Raw genomic sequence first — 10,980 nt, 5'->3', positions numbered from 1 at the left:
TTCTACACCATCTCCTTCACTTTGCTCAAATGGAAAAAGTACTGGTGTCTTGGGACTGTGAATGAGAATTCAAGGAGATATTCACTTCTTGTTGCTCTCTCGCGTGTGCCAACCTTCTACCCCTGTCTCCAAAGTCTTTGGCACACTTCAATACATGCTGTCTGAAGGAGGAACCGACGAAAGTGTACAGAACAGGATTTAGACAGCAGTGTGTCAATGCCAGGCTTTCTGTGATCTGAGTAGCCCTATCCAGCACTTTACTAACCCCACAGTGAGTTACAAATGTATACATGATGTCAACGGCCCGGCAAAACTTCACCACATTGTAGGGCAGTTGCGTGACCACAAAGACGCCCACCATCGCCAGCAGCACACGGATGGACCTCCACTTCCTCCACCTCCTCTCCTGAGGGAGCTTCAATAGGGCTCGGCCTACACAGGTGTAGCAGAACAACATCACTAACAAAGGTAGCAAGAAGCCTATCATGACCTCCACCACCTCCAAACTAGCTTTAGCCCTGAGCGCCATGTCTGACGGATACATTGCAATGCAGCTTTTTTTATGAGGAAGCTCTCTGACCGTTGAAAACACCAAATCGGGGACTCCAAGAAAAAATGCAACGGTCCAGACCACCAAACAGAGTTTTCCACAATGCTTCTTTTGAAAAGCGCACGCAAGGCCTCTGTTTCTGACTCCCGGCATCAAAGCCAGGTACTGATCCATGCTGATGTGGGCCAGGAGCATCATGCTACAGGTGAAGTTGATGGTGTACAGGGCAGAGACGAGTTTACAGACGGTGACCCCGAGCTTCCAGCCGTGGACGGCATCTGCAGCCCAGAAGGGCAACGTTAGGAGCAGCAAAAGGTCTGCCACAGCCAGGTGAAGTATAAACGTGTCAGTCATCGTTTTCAGTTGTTTGCAGTACGCGTACACCGCCACAACCAGAGCGTTCCCTGCTAAACCTAGCACTAGAGATAACCCGAAAACAGCTGGGAGGAAGATCCTCGCGAAGGAGCGCACGTCGCCCTTCTCACAGATGGTCTGATAATCATCGTAGCTGAAGTTGGAGCTGTTGTTTTCGAACTCGGTGTAGTCATAGTAATGTTCCTCTGAGATCTCCATTTTTCCTCTAAAGCTCTGAAATTAAAAACAATGATTAGTTTGAAAGTTTTTAGTTTTTATGCGTGCAAATTATCAAGCAGATGTAGTGTTGATCTTTCTTCCAGAAAAGCAGAGAGAAAGCATATGGCTACCAGACAGTTTTATTGCTGCAGGCGTGTAACAGCACCTTCATTCCGAACATTCCCACTCGGCTTTTATCAAGTGCCCTTTTTCTATGCATGCTTAAAATCACAGATAAACTGAAACTAGAGATGGATATCAGTTAAGCTTTGGAAATCCTTTCCAGGTTTCCTGTGTAATCCAACATGTGCTCCAACAAGTTAGTTTCTCTTTAAACATCCCCCCTTCCATATATATGAAAAAGTGAAAATCGTAACATCTTTGATTCTTTATATTTTCAAATTGTATTAAGCAGAAGTTCTGGAAACAAATGTTTTCACAAATCTTTTACATCGTACTGTAAACTAGTCAAAGGCTGTACCGTAAATGAGTGTTATTTCAATTAGGCTTGAACCCAAACATGGTATTTTCAGTAATTTGGAACATTTAACAACAATGATCTGATAAATGCTATAATTATGTGAATAAGTGCTATAATTATTTTCAAATAGCAGATTTGCACATTTTAATACAGTTCATGGCAATTTGCATACTTTCTGTTCAAGACTTATCTCACAAACAGTGTGCAATTTCAGCAGCCAACATCTGGATCATATTAAACTTCTATCTAAAAACAAAAGAATTTTTTGAAACTGATAATACAATGTTTCTCTTACCTTGTGAGATTCTAGGCTTTGCCTGGAGGCTGAGTAGATTGTTTCTGTCTGCTCTTCCTGTGAGAACAGAGTGTGTTTACTGTGACTCATGCATGCAGAGCTTTACTCCCACACCTCACCATACTGTGAACCTATCTCTGTTCTAATGTGCGTCTCCAGCAACTGTCCACAGACATGCCTTTAAATTTGTTTTAACAAGAACATCAGAGCGCATATGGCATAAATGTAATGCACAGCCACAGCATATTCATTTGAAACCTTGTTTCTTTGAATATAGTCATTTTGGATATTCTTATATGCATACACATTATTTTTTGTTAATCAAATTCTTTTTTTATTATTATTCTGCCATAATAATAAATCTTATATCTGCTTTTTTGTTGTTGTTGAGAAATAAGTGCTGTTGACTTATTTTGTAGTCTAACATCTGTTCATTGTATACCTGTGTAAGAGCAAGTTGTTGCTTTTGCATGGTTGCGTGTGGTTGCTTTTTTGGGTTCAGTGTGAAGGCAGTGGTACTTTGCCTCATTGTGATTGCAGACAAAATGTTTTTTCCGGCATATTTTAGATGCCTAAATAGCAACAAAGTGAAATGCACAGGAAATAGTTTGGTGTTATTATCAAGGATTTTGCAGATAAGGAAGAGAGAGTGTTGCTTTTATTTAATTTGGACCGCCAATGTGTTTTGACAAGTTCCTGGCAAGAAACATATTATTTTGCGTGCTTCTTCAGGCAAACAACTTTTCTGGCACATTTAACTGGCAGAACCACTCAAATACAAAAGAGGAGTGATAGTTATGCTGTTCACATCTCACAGAATCCATTAACACACACATAGCTTCTCAGACTATTTATGCTTGACAATATCAACATGTCATTCCTTTCATTCTTCACTACTCCCTTAAACCCCACAATACAACCAAACCTCTAAGGAAAGTTATACACAATAAAGAGTGACATTTAAACACAAATTCTTTATTTTAATTAAGAGATAAAGATCAACAGACATCAAATAAACTTTGTGAAAAGCCAAACTGGCTTGAGTGCTCATCTCTTGGGTAAATACTGCCGCCTAGTGATATTTCTTAGACTTGCAGAAATTGGAGAATCCATTTCAGATTATTACTCAACTAAATATTCTTGGAGAGAAAGAAGAAAGCTATAGAAAGATAAATGATTACTTTCACAAGCATAACCTGAGGCTCTTTATGAAACATGGTGTTGCTCTATATATGCAATCCCTATTTTTACTGATTCCGGGAACCTGTAAGGAGAGAACATCTGTTAAGCCTAGTACCATTTTTTCATATTATGTAAATATGTTACAATGTGTTACCTGGGAAGGAGCCTTGAATGCGTATAATGGTTTAATGTCCTCCGGCACCTTCATCCCTTTTGGCACGGGCAGTCTCCTGAGTTGGGCAGATGAGAAGTTCAGTGTAAAGCAGGTCAGTGTATATCTTTAATAAAATGTGTTAAAATGGCACGTTGACAGGGTGATCAGAGGATAGAGAATACCATGTGAAGTTGAGGTCCCTTTCCTAAAAGGCTGTTAAATCCCGGGCGTTTTTTCGGTTTGTTCTTGCTTTTGTTCTGCCTCTTGGTGCGATAAACCTTTAACTGAGATCACCAAATGATGAGTTCAGTGTAGTCAACATATTTCTAGAATATAAAATCATTAAATTGGTGAAGCTTGGGTTGATAATGCTTTATAACTCAACCCTTTTATCCATTTACCTATAGTCTTTATATTATTTCACTATTTATATTTTAATGGCATATGAGGAGAGTGAATACCTCAGAATATTTATCGTCTTCTGAAAGGGTGAAAGCTCCTGGACGTGGCCTTTTTCCTCTCTTAATCTTGCCGTCCACCTTTAGATCATTAAAAAGAATGAAAATAAAAATTTTCAGGTGACAAGTTTTACATGACCATGTCTACATTGTGGAGCAAGTATGGGTCAGATATAGCTGCAGGTGAAATCTTTAAATGGTTATATTGTAATGCACTAATGGCATTTTAGTAGTCATCTAAGAGAGCTTGATTATGGCTTGATTATCATCCAACCCCTGTAGGGTTATTTCATTGATTGTGAAACTGCAGCAGCTGGAAAAATCATCTCACAAGTTGTGCAATAGTACAAGCTACTTTATTAGATGTGTACTTACACTTGATGGAACAACAACTTCTTTCTTTGCCGAATCTTCCTTCTCTGTGGAGACAGTCTGTCGTCGTACTCTGTTCATCTTTAAAAAAAAATTATTGTTAAAAGAGTAATTATGAATTTTTTTCAAAATATAATTGTGTTACCTGTCAGCATGGTTATTGTCTATCATTACCTTAGTCAACAATTTTCAACTGCTAATAATGACTTTGAAGTTTTTTTTAAGCATAATTGCTATTTGAAATTAGGTAATTGATGCATTCTATCATTTTGCAAAAAAAATAAAAAAAATAAAATCATGACCTATATTTAGAAAAAACATGCCACAAGAAAAAATGCCCCTTAAAGTGATAGTTTGCTCATAAATGAAAATGCTGTCATCATTTACTCGCCCTCAAGTTGTTCCAAACCTGTATGAGTTTCTTTCTTCTGCTGAACACAAAAGAAGATATTTTGAAGAATGTCGGTTACCAGTTGATGCGACCCCATTGACTTACATAGTATTTTTTTTCCATACTATGAAAGTCAATGGGGTCCATTCTTCAAAATATCTTCTTTTGTGTTCTGCAGAAGAAAGAAACTTATACAGGTTTGGAACAACTTGAGGGTGAATAAATGATGACAGAATTTTCATTTTTTGGGTGAACTATCCCTTTTAAAAGTCCTTCCTTTTAACCCCAGTGATTGACCTCAGTAAAGTACTGCCAGCAAATTTTATTCCTCACCTCAGGCTGATAAAGATCCGGCTCTTCCAAATTAAGAACTAATTCCATGCTGTTATCTGTCTCGACTTCCCCATGAAGACTGGAGATGAGCAGGCCGAAACACAACAGCCCTAGCTGCACACTACCCTTCATCCTGCTGCTTTCTGCAGTCCAAGTGCACTTCATCTCTGCTTTATACTCAAACAATCACTACCAGATGTCCAAAAAAGGGGCAGGAACATTTTCCCTGACGAAAATGTTTTGAAATACACTTGCAGGTTTGAACAAAAAAACACACTGCTTAGGGATGTAATGTTTGATCTGCTGTCTAATACTGGCACACAAGATGATTTATTATGAGTGAGTTGTGTGGCTGAGGGGCTATATCTCTTAAGGCTGTGTTTTGTCATCCAACTCTCGGTCTTGCTATTGATTTATAACTTAATTGCAGGAAAATAGATGATAGAATACTATTTTTTTTCAGAAACGAAGGAAAACAATAATGTAAAAAGTGATCTTGAAAAGAAGTAAGTCTCAGAATGGGTGGTGAGAAAGAGCAAGGAGGAGGGAAAAACTCAGGGTACTTAGCTGGATTGAAAACAATGGCACAGAAAGGGCTGACAGGATCTACATGTGACCAAGCTTAAGTCTGAAAATGCTGGAATATTAACTTGCCTTAGAGTCTGAATTTGCAGATCAGTGACATGGACATGGACTGTAGGAATAAGCATCAACAAATACGTCTCTGCTGAAACCAGTCTAAGATGGTTTGTTGGTTTTGATTTTAGCTGGTTTAAGCTGGTCTCCTAATCTGACCAAGTGACCAAAACTCATATAAAATTATTACCACAAAATCCAACAGATGAATTAAACAACTGATCAAGACCCGAAAATGAGCTTAGACTGGTTTTAGACTGGATTAAACCGATTAACTGTAAATCAAATCACGTATACAAAAAAAACATACAAAAAAAAAAAACATAAAATAATCGTATCATATCATCATTGTTGTTTATGGTAAAAATTTAGCCCACAGGTTGTTTGGATTAAATCAAATCAGGCCTATTTTTTTTATTTATGTACTAATCTTCTTACAACAAACAAACTATTCTCAATATGGTATCAGCGGCCGTTCAAGTCCTACACGTCCAAAAAGTGGATTAGCAGCACTGTTGCAGCATCGCAGTCTCCTGGCTAACCGGAGGTTGGTAGATTTTGGTCTCGTGGTCGAAAATGGCATGAGACCACAGCAGGTACACGCGCCCGCTACGCACGCGCTCTGTTTCTATGCCTTTTCACTTCAGACACTCTTGAATTTCAAACTTGTCAAAAGGTTAACTTCGAACATGTCCGAAAGACACTGAAAGCCGACCGTATTGATTTGAAGCGGTCTGCGGACATTTATAATGATTTGGTCTTCACATCTTGACAGCTTGGCAGTCGCTGGTCGAAGAAAGCTGACGTGGAGACTGAGGTGAAGAGACGCGACGGTAAGTTTCGCATCTAAACTAGTTCTTCCCAATATAGCCTAACAATTCTATGTATCCAGTCAAGTATGTTTTTTTTATTATTATTATTATAGGCAGAATTTTATATAAATGTGCCTGCATGATTAGTCGTATTCCAGCAAATAAAGCCTGTGAGAACTTTAAGCTGTCTCATGTAGGAATAGACCTGCATCTTTGCTATCCAAACTCAGCAGGAGCAGCTTGTTGTGATCATACTGTAGTCTCTGTTTCTTTCTGAGAGCTCGACGTCGACTTAAGCTGTCTCAAAGTCTGCTTTAAAGGGACAGTTTACTCAGGAATTAAAATTCTGTCATACCCTCATGTTGTTCAGCACGTTGTATTTTCTTCTTTTGTGGAGCACAAAATGAGATGATAAGCAGAATGACAGGTTCAGGCACCATTCACTTTCATGGTGACTGAGGCTGAGGGTAAATGATGACAAACTGTCCTTTTAATGCATTGACACTTTCTGACAGATGAATTGTAGTTACTGTAGCTCATGGGCAAAAGCTTTGTGTTTGCTTTCACTGTTGGCTCAGCAGATGGTTTCGAGGTTGCTTTGAAAGATCTGTTAGTTTTACAGTGCTATACTATTATCATATTTATTCATATTTTTGTCATATTCATATATTCATATAAGCATTTATTTCTGTATTTTCAGTTTTCATTATTTGAAACTTTTTTTTATTATTTTTATTTAAATATTTCTATTTAGGTTTCATTGTAGTACTTTAACTTAAACATCTTTTATTTAAGTTGATTGCCAAGGCAACTTTTCTCATTTTTAAGTTTGGGTTTTGCATTCAATATTTATATTTATTTCTGCTTTATTTCAATTAGCGGAAACGATTTTTAATAGTTTTAGTTTTAGTTAACAGTAACAACACTGGGAAACACTAGCTTCCTAAAAATAGCTTCCATTTTGATTTTCTTTAACACAGGCATGTGGTGGTACCATTGAAAAGTTATTTTCTTTTTTATGAAATGCCAGAATTATAACAGTGGTCTCAGATATAATATTAAAGAACACATCCACAGCAGTGGATACAAATGGCATTGTTGGGATCTTGACTCTCAGGGGCCTCACAAAATGTGTGCCTTATTTCAGCTGCAGGCTGATTTAACAACCTTATGCAAGAGCTTTTGCTTTGGACTTTTACAATAGACTGTATTATGTTGATTTCATAATGAAATCATAATCTGAATGTCTTCAGATTTACATCCTAGGCTGCAACTAGAGCTACCACTATGAGGCATTAACCAATCCATGTCAAAGTATGAAATAAAAAATCTCATACATAAAACAATATCCGACATCTGTAAGTTCAAACTGTAAGGTCAAAAAACAGCTGCCAGTGACGCAGCTGCTTTTTGTATTTATATTTTTTATTATTAATTAAATTACTCTTTTTTTTTTTTTGCTTCCATTACTGTCCTCAGCTAACAGTCGGACAGGGCAGGTATCTTATTAGCTCTGTAGAGGTGAAGGATGGGGAGTAAACTGGATCTCTCTGGTCTGACGGATGTGGAGGCTGAGCATGTGATGCAGGTGGTGCAACGGGACATGCAGCTGCGCAAGACGGAGGAGACGCGGCTCATGTGAGTCTCATGCACCCTTCTGCTCAGAACTACTTTGGTTACATAATAATGTCTATATAAAATAATAGTACATTACTTATCAAAAATATATTTTTTAAAGAAATTATCACTTTAATTCAGCAAGGATGCATTAAATTCATCAAAAGTGTCAGTACAGACTTTTAGATTGTTACAAAAAATATTTATAATAATGTGATTTCAGCATAAATATTTTCAACATTTATAACAATAACAAAAATGCACCAAATCAGGATATTAGATTGATTTCTAAAGGATTATGTTACAATGAAGACTGGAGTTATGGCTGCTGATAAATAATTAGAAAACCATTTTAAAATTGTTATAATATTGCACAGTATTACCGTTTTTACTGTATTTTTGATCCAACAAATGCAGCCTTGGTGAGCATAAGAAACTTCTTTCAGAAAAAGAAAAAAAAATCCACTTTTCAAAAAAATGTCAAAATCTATTTTAAATAATCTATTTTAGCATTGTCTCCCTCGTGATGTCACACACATGGCATTCCAGTCATTGATAGAGAGCATGAGGAAGTTCCCATCATTCTTTGTCATACTTTAAAACAAAATGACAGGAAGGGCCCTCCCTTCCCACTTTATCCGTGACTCACTTCCCTGAGCCCACCATGAATATGGTTTCAGCCTTTATAGTGTATCTGTATCTAAAGGTCAGAATCAGATTGAGGTTTTATCAATCGGGAGAGACAGATTCCTGTTGTGTCTTGGTCGTATGAGACCAATATTTCTACCTTCACAGGTATTTTCAGACCCTTGCTGCGTCCAAAATCGCATACTGTTATAGTAGGTACATTTGGTTTAAAACTTGCTTTGTGACTGTTACGTCCCTAAAATGGCTTAGGGCTTGAGAGAACACCCTGTAACGTGTTTAAGGTGCGTGTGCAAAAGAACATGAGAACAAAGGGAGTTTAAATTGAGAAAAGGAATATATTTATTTACAACAAAGTGCTCAAAAGAGAGAGACTAGAAAAAACACAAATACAGGGACCTACAGGGAGTAGGAACCTGAGCGGGGCTAAATCAAAGAAAAAATAAAACAAAACCCGCATTCTAACTACATCCCCATCCCAATAAACTACTAATACAACAGGGAAAAAAAGATACCAGAAACAAAATAAAGTCGTCGGTGTTCAACATGCCCTACCTAATCTATACTACTTAAGAAACTCAAAACATACAATAGTGGGTGGCACCCGCTCCTTAACTAATGTCTTAACAACGTGCTTCCCTAGATGTTGTGAAATGGAAGTCACGTGACATACTTCCCTGGTCACTACTCCCTGGTCGGTTGTAAGACAATATGAAAAAAAACCCCATAAAGACTCAAAGTTTCAACTTAATACAAAAACAACAAACCATTGGGAGAAATCAATCTTGAAGAGGATAAACAAAGAATCAAAAAACGAAAACAAGACACGCTAACAACCCAGCGTGACAAAACAAAAGAATCAGCTCCCTCCTTCTCTCTCTCCCGCTTCCGGTCTGCGTCAGACTTTTATAACAGGGACGCCCATTCAGGTGTAAACGTCGCAATGATGATTGACAGCCTTAACAGCCAACAGCACCGCCTTGAAGTGAAAGTAAAACAACAGAACACCATATCCTCTGAGCACATAACAGTGACCATTAAAAAAGTATGTTCTATATAGTCTGAAGGAAGTATGAATCAGACATCCACCATGTTGCCACTGTCATGTGACCTACGGGGTCAGTTGCTATTTTCACTGCTATTCACAAATCCTCTCCTGTGACCTCATGGGATAGTAAAGTGTCCAGTGGATACACACTAAAGAAACTCACTAGAAGTAGTAGGTCATGTGGGTACTTTTGTCCTACTGTTTTATGATTACTATTAATTCGGACATACTACTTGGCTCACATACTGTTTTTATGCCTACTATATACTGTAGTATGAAAGTAGTAGGCATGCCTAATTTCATACTTACATTTTTTGTAAGTATAAGTTTATATGCATATTATACTAGCTGTACGTTCAGTATAGTGTCCCAAACAATGAAACATAACACATTATTTGTATTTAGTGTGTGTAATGTATTTAGCCTGTAATCTCTGTTAAACCTTCTCTCTTCCCCTCTTTCCTCCATTGTTTTGTCTTTCTTTCAAAAAAGTATGGCACATTGGCACAGAGAAGCACATTACTCATCACTGTACTTTGGGGTGATAAAAACACTTTGGTTAATGACTTTATTGGTTCCAGGATTTTATCTGACCTGCAGACAAGCACTCTGGCCGTGCTAATCTCTCACTCTTTTGTTGAAAATGCTTGTTTGCTGGAACAGGAAGGAATAATAATAAAATAAAAAAAAAAAAAAATTCCTCAGTGTAGTTTATTTCATGCTTTTAGGCAGTTTAGATAAGAAAAGCAGAAACACTGGCAGTATTTTATGTACCGGTAGTCGCAAAAGACTCCTCAAATTCTGATCACAAGTGCACACAGGAGACTTGTATTGTCGTGGCTGTCCACTTGTATTTGGATCGCTTGAGATGGATGTTAATGTGTACACAGATCCTCTATAATTATAATGTTATAATGTTTAGGACAGTATGCATTAGTTCTTTCAGAGCTCCAGGAAACAGTAATTTATTTATCCAATTAAGAGTATTGGGTTCGGTTAGCCTACAGCAGGAGTCGGCAAGTAAGTTTGGCATCGGGCCCAACAAAAAATTCAAAGTTTTTATTTGCAAAGAATATAATATTTGACATTTCATGACTCCTATTTTAGAGGTGTGTCTAGCGATCCACGTACTCTTTTGAATGTCTTTCAGAACTTTTCAAATTAAAAGCTCTCAATTTATCTAAAAATAAAACGTTCTCGTACTTTTCTTTTTGAAGCCAAAATCACTAAAGACGAAGTGATTGTGAGTAACCGTTGCTGTCATGACAGATCTATTTCAGAACCATCCGCAATCAAAATAATCTGGCTGCGGGCGCCGGCCAGATATTATTGCCAACGACCACTGGCCTACAGCCTACACTGTTATATCTGTACCATACAACCCTATACCATATTGATAGTCAGGTATTTGTTTCTAAATGCTTTTAAAGTTC

At 37.6% G+C, this 10,980-nt stretch overlaps 3 protein-coding genes across 4 annotated transcripts in view; 1 reads left to right on the top strand and 2 right to left on the bottom strand.

Moving 5' to 3' along the window:
* On the bottom strand, positions 1–2,122 carry ackr4a (atypical chemokine receptor 4a). Its single transcript, XM_056267562.1, has 2 exons — positions 1,900–2,122; positions 1–1,138 (listed from the first exon to the last, which is right to left on the bottom strand). The coding sequence occupies exons 1-2, from the start codon at positions 1,987–1,989 to the stop codon at positions 26–28; spliced, it is 1,203 nt and encodes a 400-aa protein (XP_056123537.1). The 5' UTR covers positions 1,990–2,122; the 3' UTR covers positions 1–25.
* Positions 2,123–3,272: 1,150 nt separating this feature from the next.
* On the bottom strand, positions 3,273–4,969 carry si:ch211-106h4.12 (uncharacterized). 2 transcript variants are annotated; one of them, XM_056267563.1, is made up of 4 exons: positions 4,790–4,969; positions 4,069–4,146; positions 3,697–3,774; positions 3,273–3,519 (listed from the first exon to the last, which is right to left on the bottom strand). In XM_056267563.1, exons 1-4 carry the CDS (start codon positions 4,952–4,954, stop codon positions 3,400–3,402), a joined length of 441 nt encoding a protein of 146 aa, XP_056123538.1. In that variant the 5' UTR covers positions 4,955–4,969; the 3' UTR covers positions 3,273–3,399. The 2 variants fall into 2 exon arrangements, with proteins under 2 accessions (XP_056123538.1, XP_056123539.1); XM_056267564.1 differs by lacking the exon at positions 3,697–3,774 and having other exon boundaries at positions 3,273–3,513.
* Positions 4,970–7,731: 2,762 nt separating this feature from the next.
* Positions 7,732–10,980, top strand: part of myripa (myosin VIIA and Rab interacting protein a) — a 34,371-nt gene continuing 31,122 nt past the window's right edge. The window contains exon 1 of the mRNA XM_056267537.1: positions 7,732–7,875. Coding sequence (XP_056123512.1) covers positions 7,766–7,875 — 110 coding nt within the window. The 5' untranslated portion in view covers positions 7,732–7,765. The remainder of the gene's footprint in view (positions 7,876–10,980) is intronic.

The sequence above is a fragment of the Rhinichthys klamathensis genome, unplaced genomic scaffold (genome assembly GCF_029890125.1).
Source record: "Rhinichthys klamathensis goyatoka isolate OS25496 unplaced genomic scaffold, OSU_Roscu_1.1 h1tg000261l_1, whole genome shotgun sequence".
NCBI classification, from domain to species: domain Eukaryota; kingdom Metazoa; phylum Chordata; class Actinopteri; order Cypriniformes; family Leuciscidae; genus Rhinichthys; species Rhinichthys klamathensis.
This window is presented reverse-complemented; position numbering and strand designations above follow the sequence as displayed.

Bases quoted from the DNA above. Each gene is read 5' to 3' on its own strand.
- ackr4a (XM_056267562.1), bottom strand. From the start codon at position 1,989: ATGAGTCACAGTAAACACACTCTGTTCTCACAGGAAGAGCAGACAGAA. The intron at 1,139-1,899 runs GTAAGAGAAACA...TTTTAATTTCAG, and splicing joins AAAGCCTAGAATCTCACAAG to AGCTTTAGAGGAAAAATGGA.
- si:ch211-106h4.12 (XM_056267563.1), bottom strand. From the start codon at position 4,954: ATGAAGTGCACTTGGACTGCAGAAAGCAGCAGGATGAAGGGTAGTGTG. The intron at 4,147-4,789 runs GTGAGGAATAAA...TTTTTTTTAAAG, and splicing joins CGGATCTTTATCAGCCTGAG to ATGAACAGAGTACGACGACA. The intron at 3,520-3,696 runs GTATTCACTCTC...TGGTGATCTCAG, and splicing joins AAGACGATAAATATTCTGAG to TTAAAGGTTTATCGCACCAA.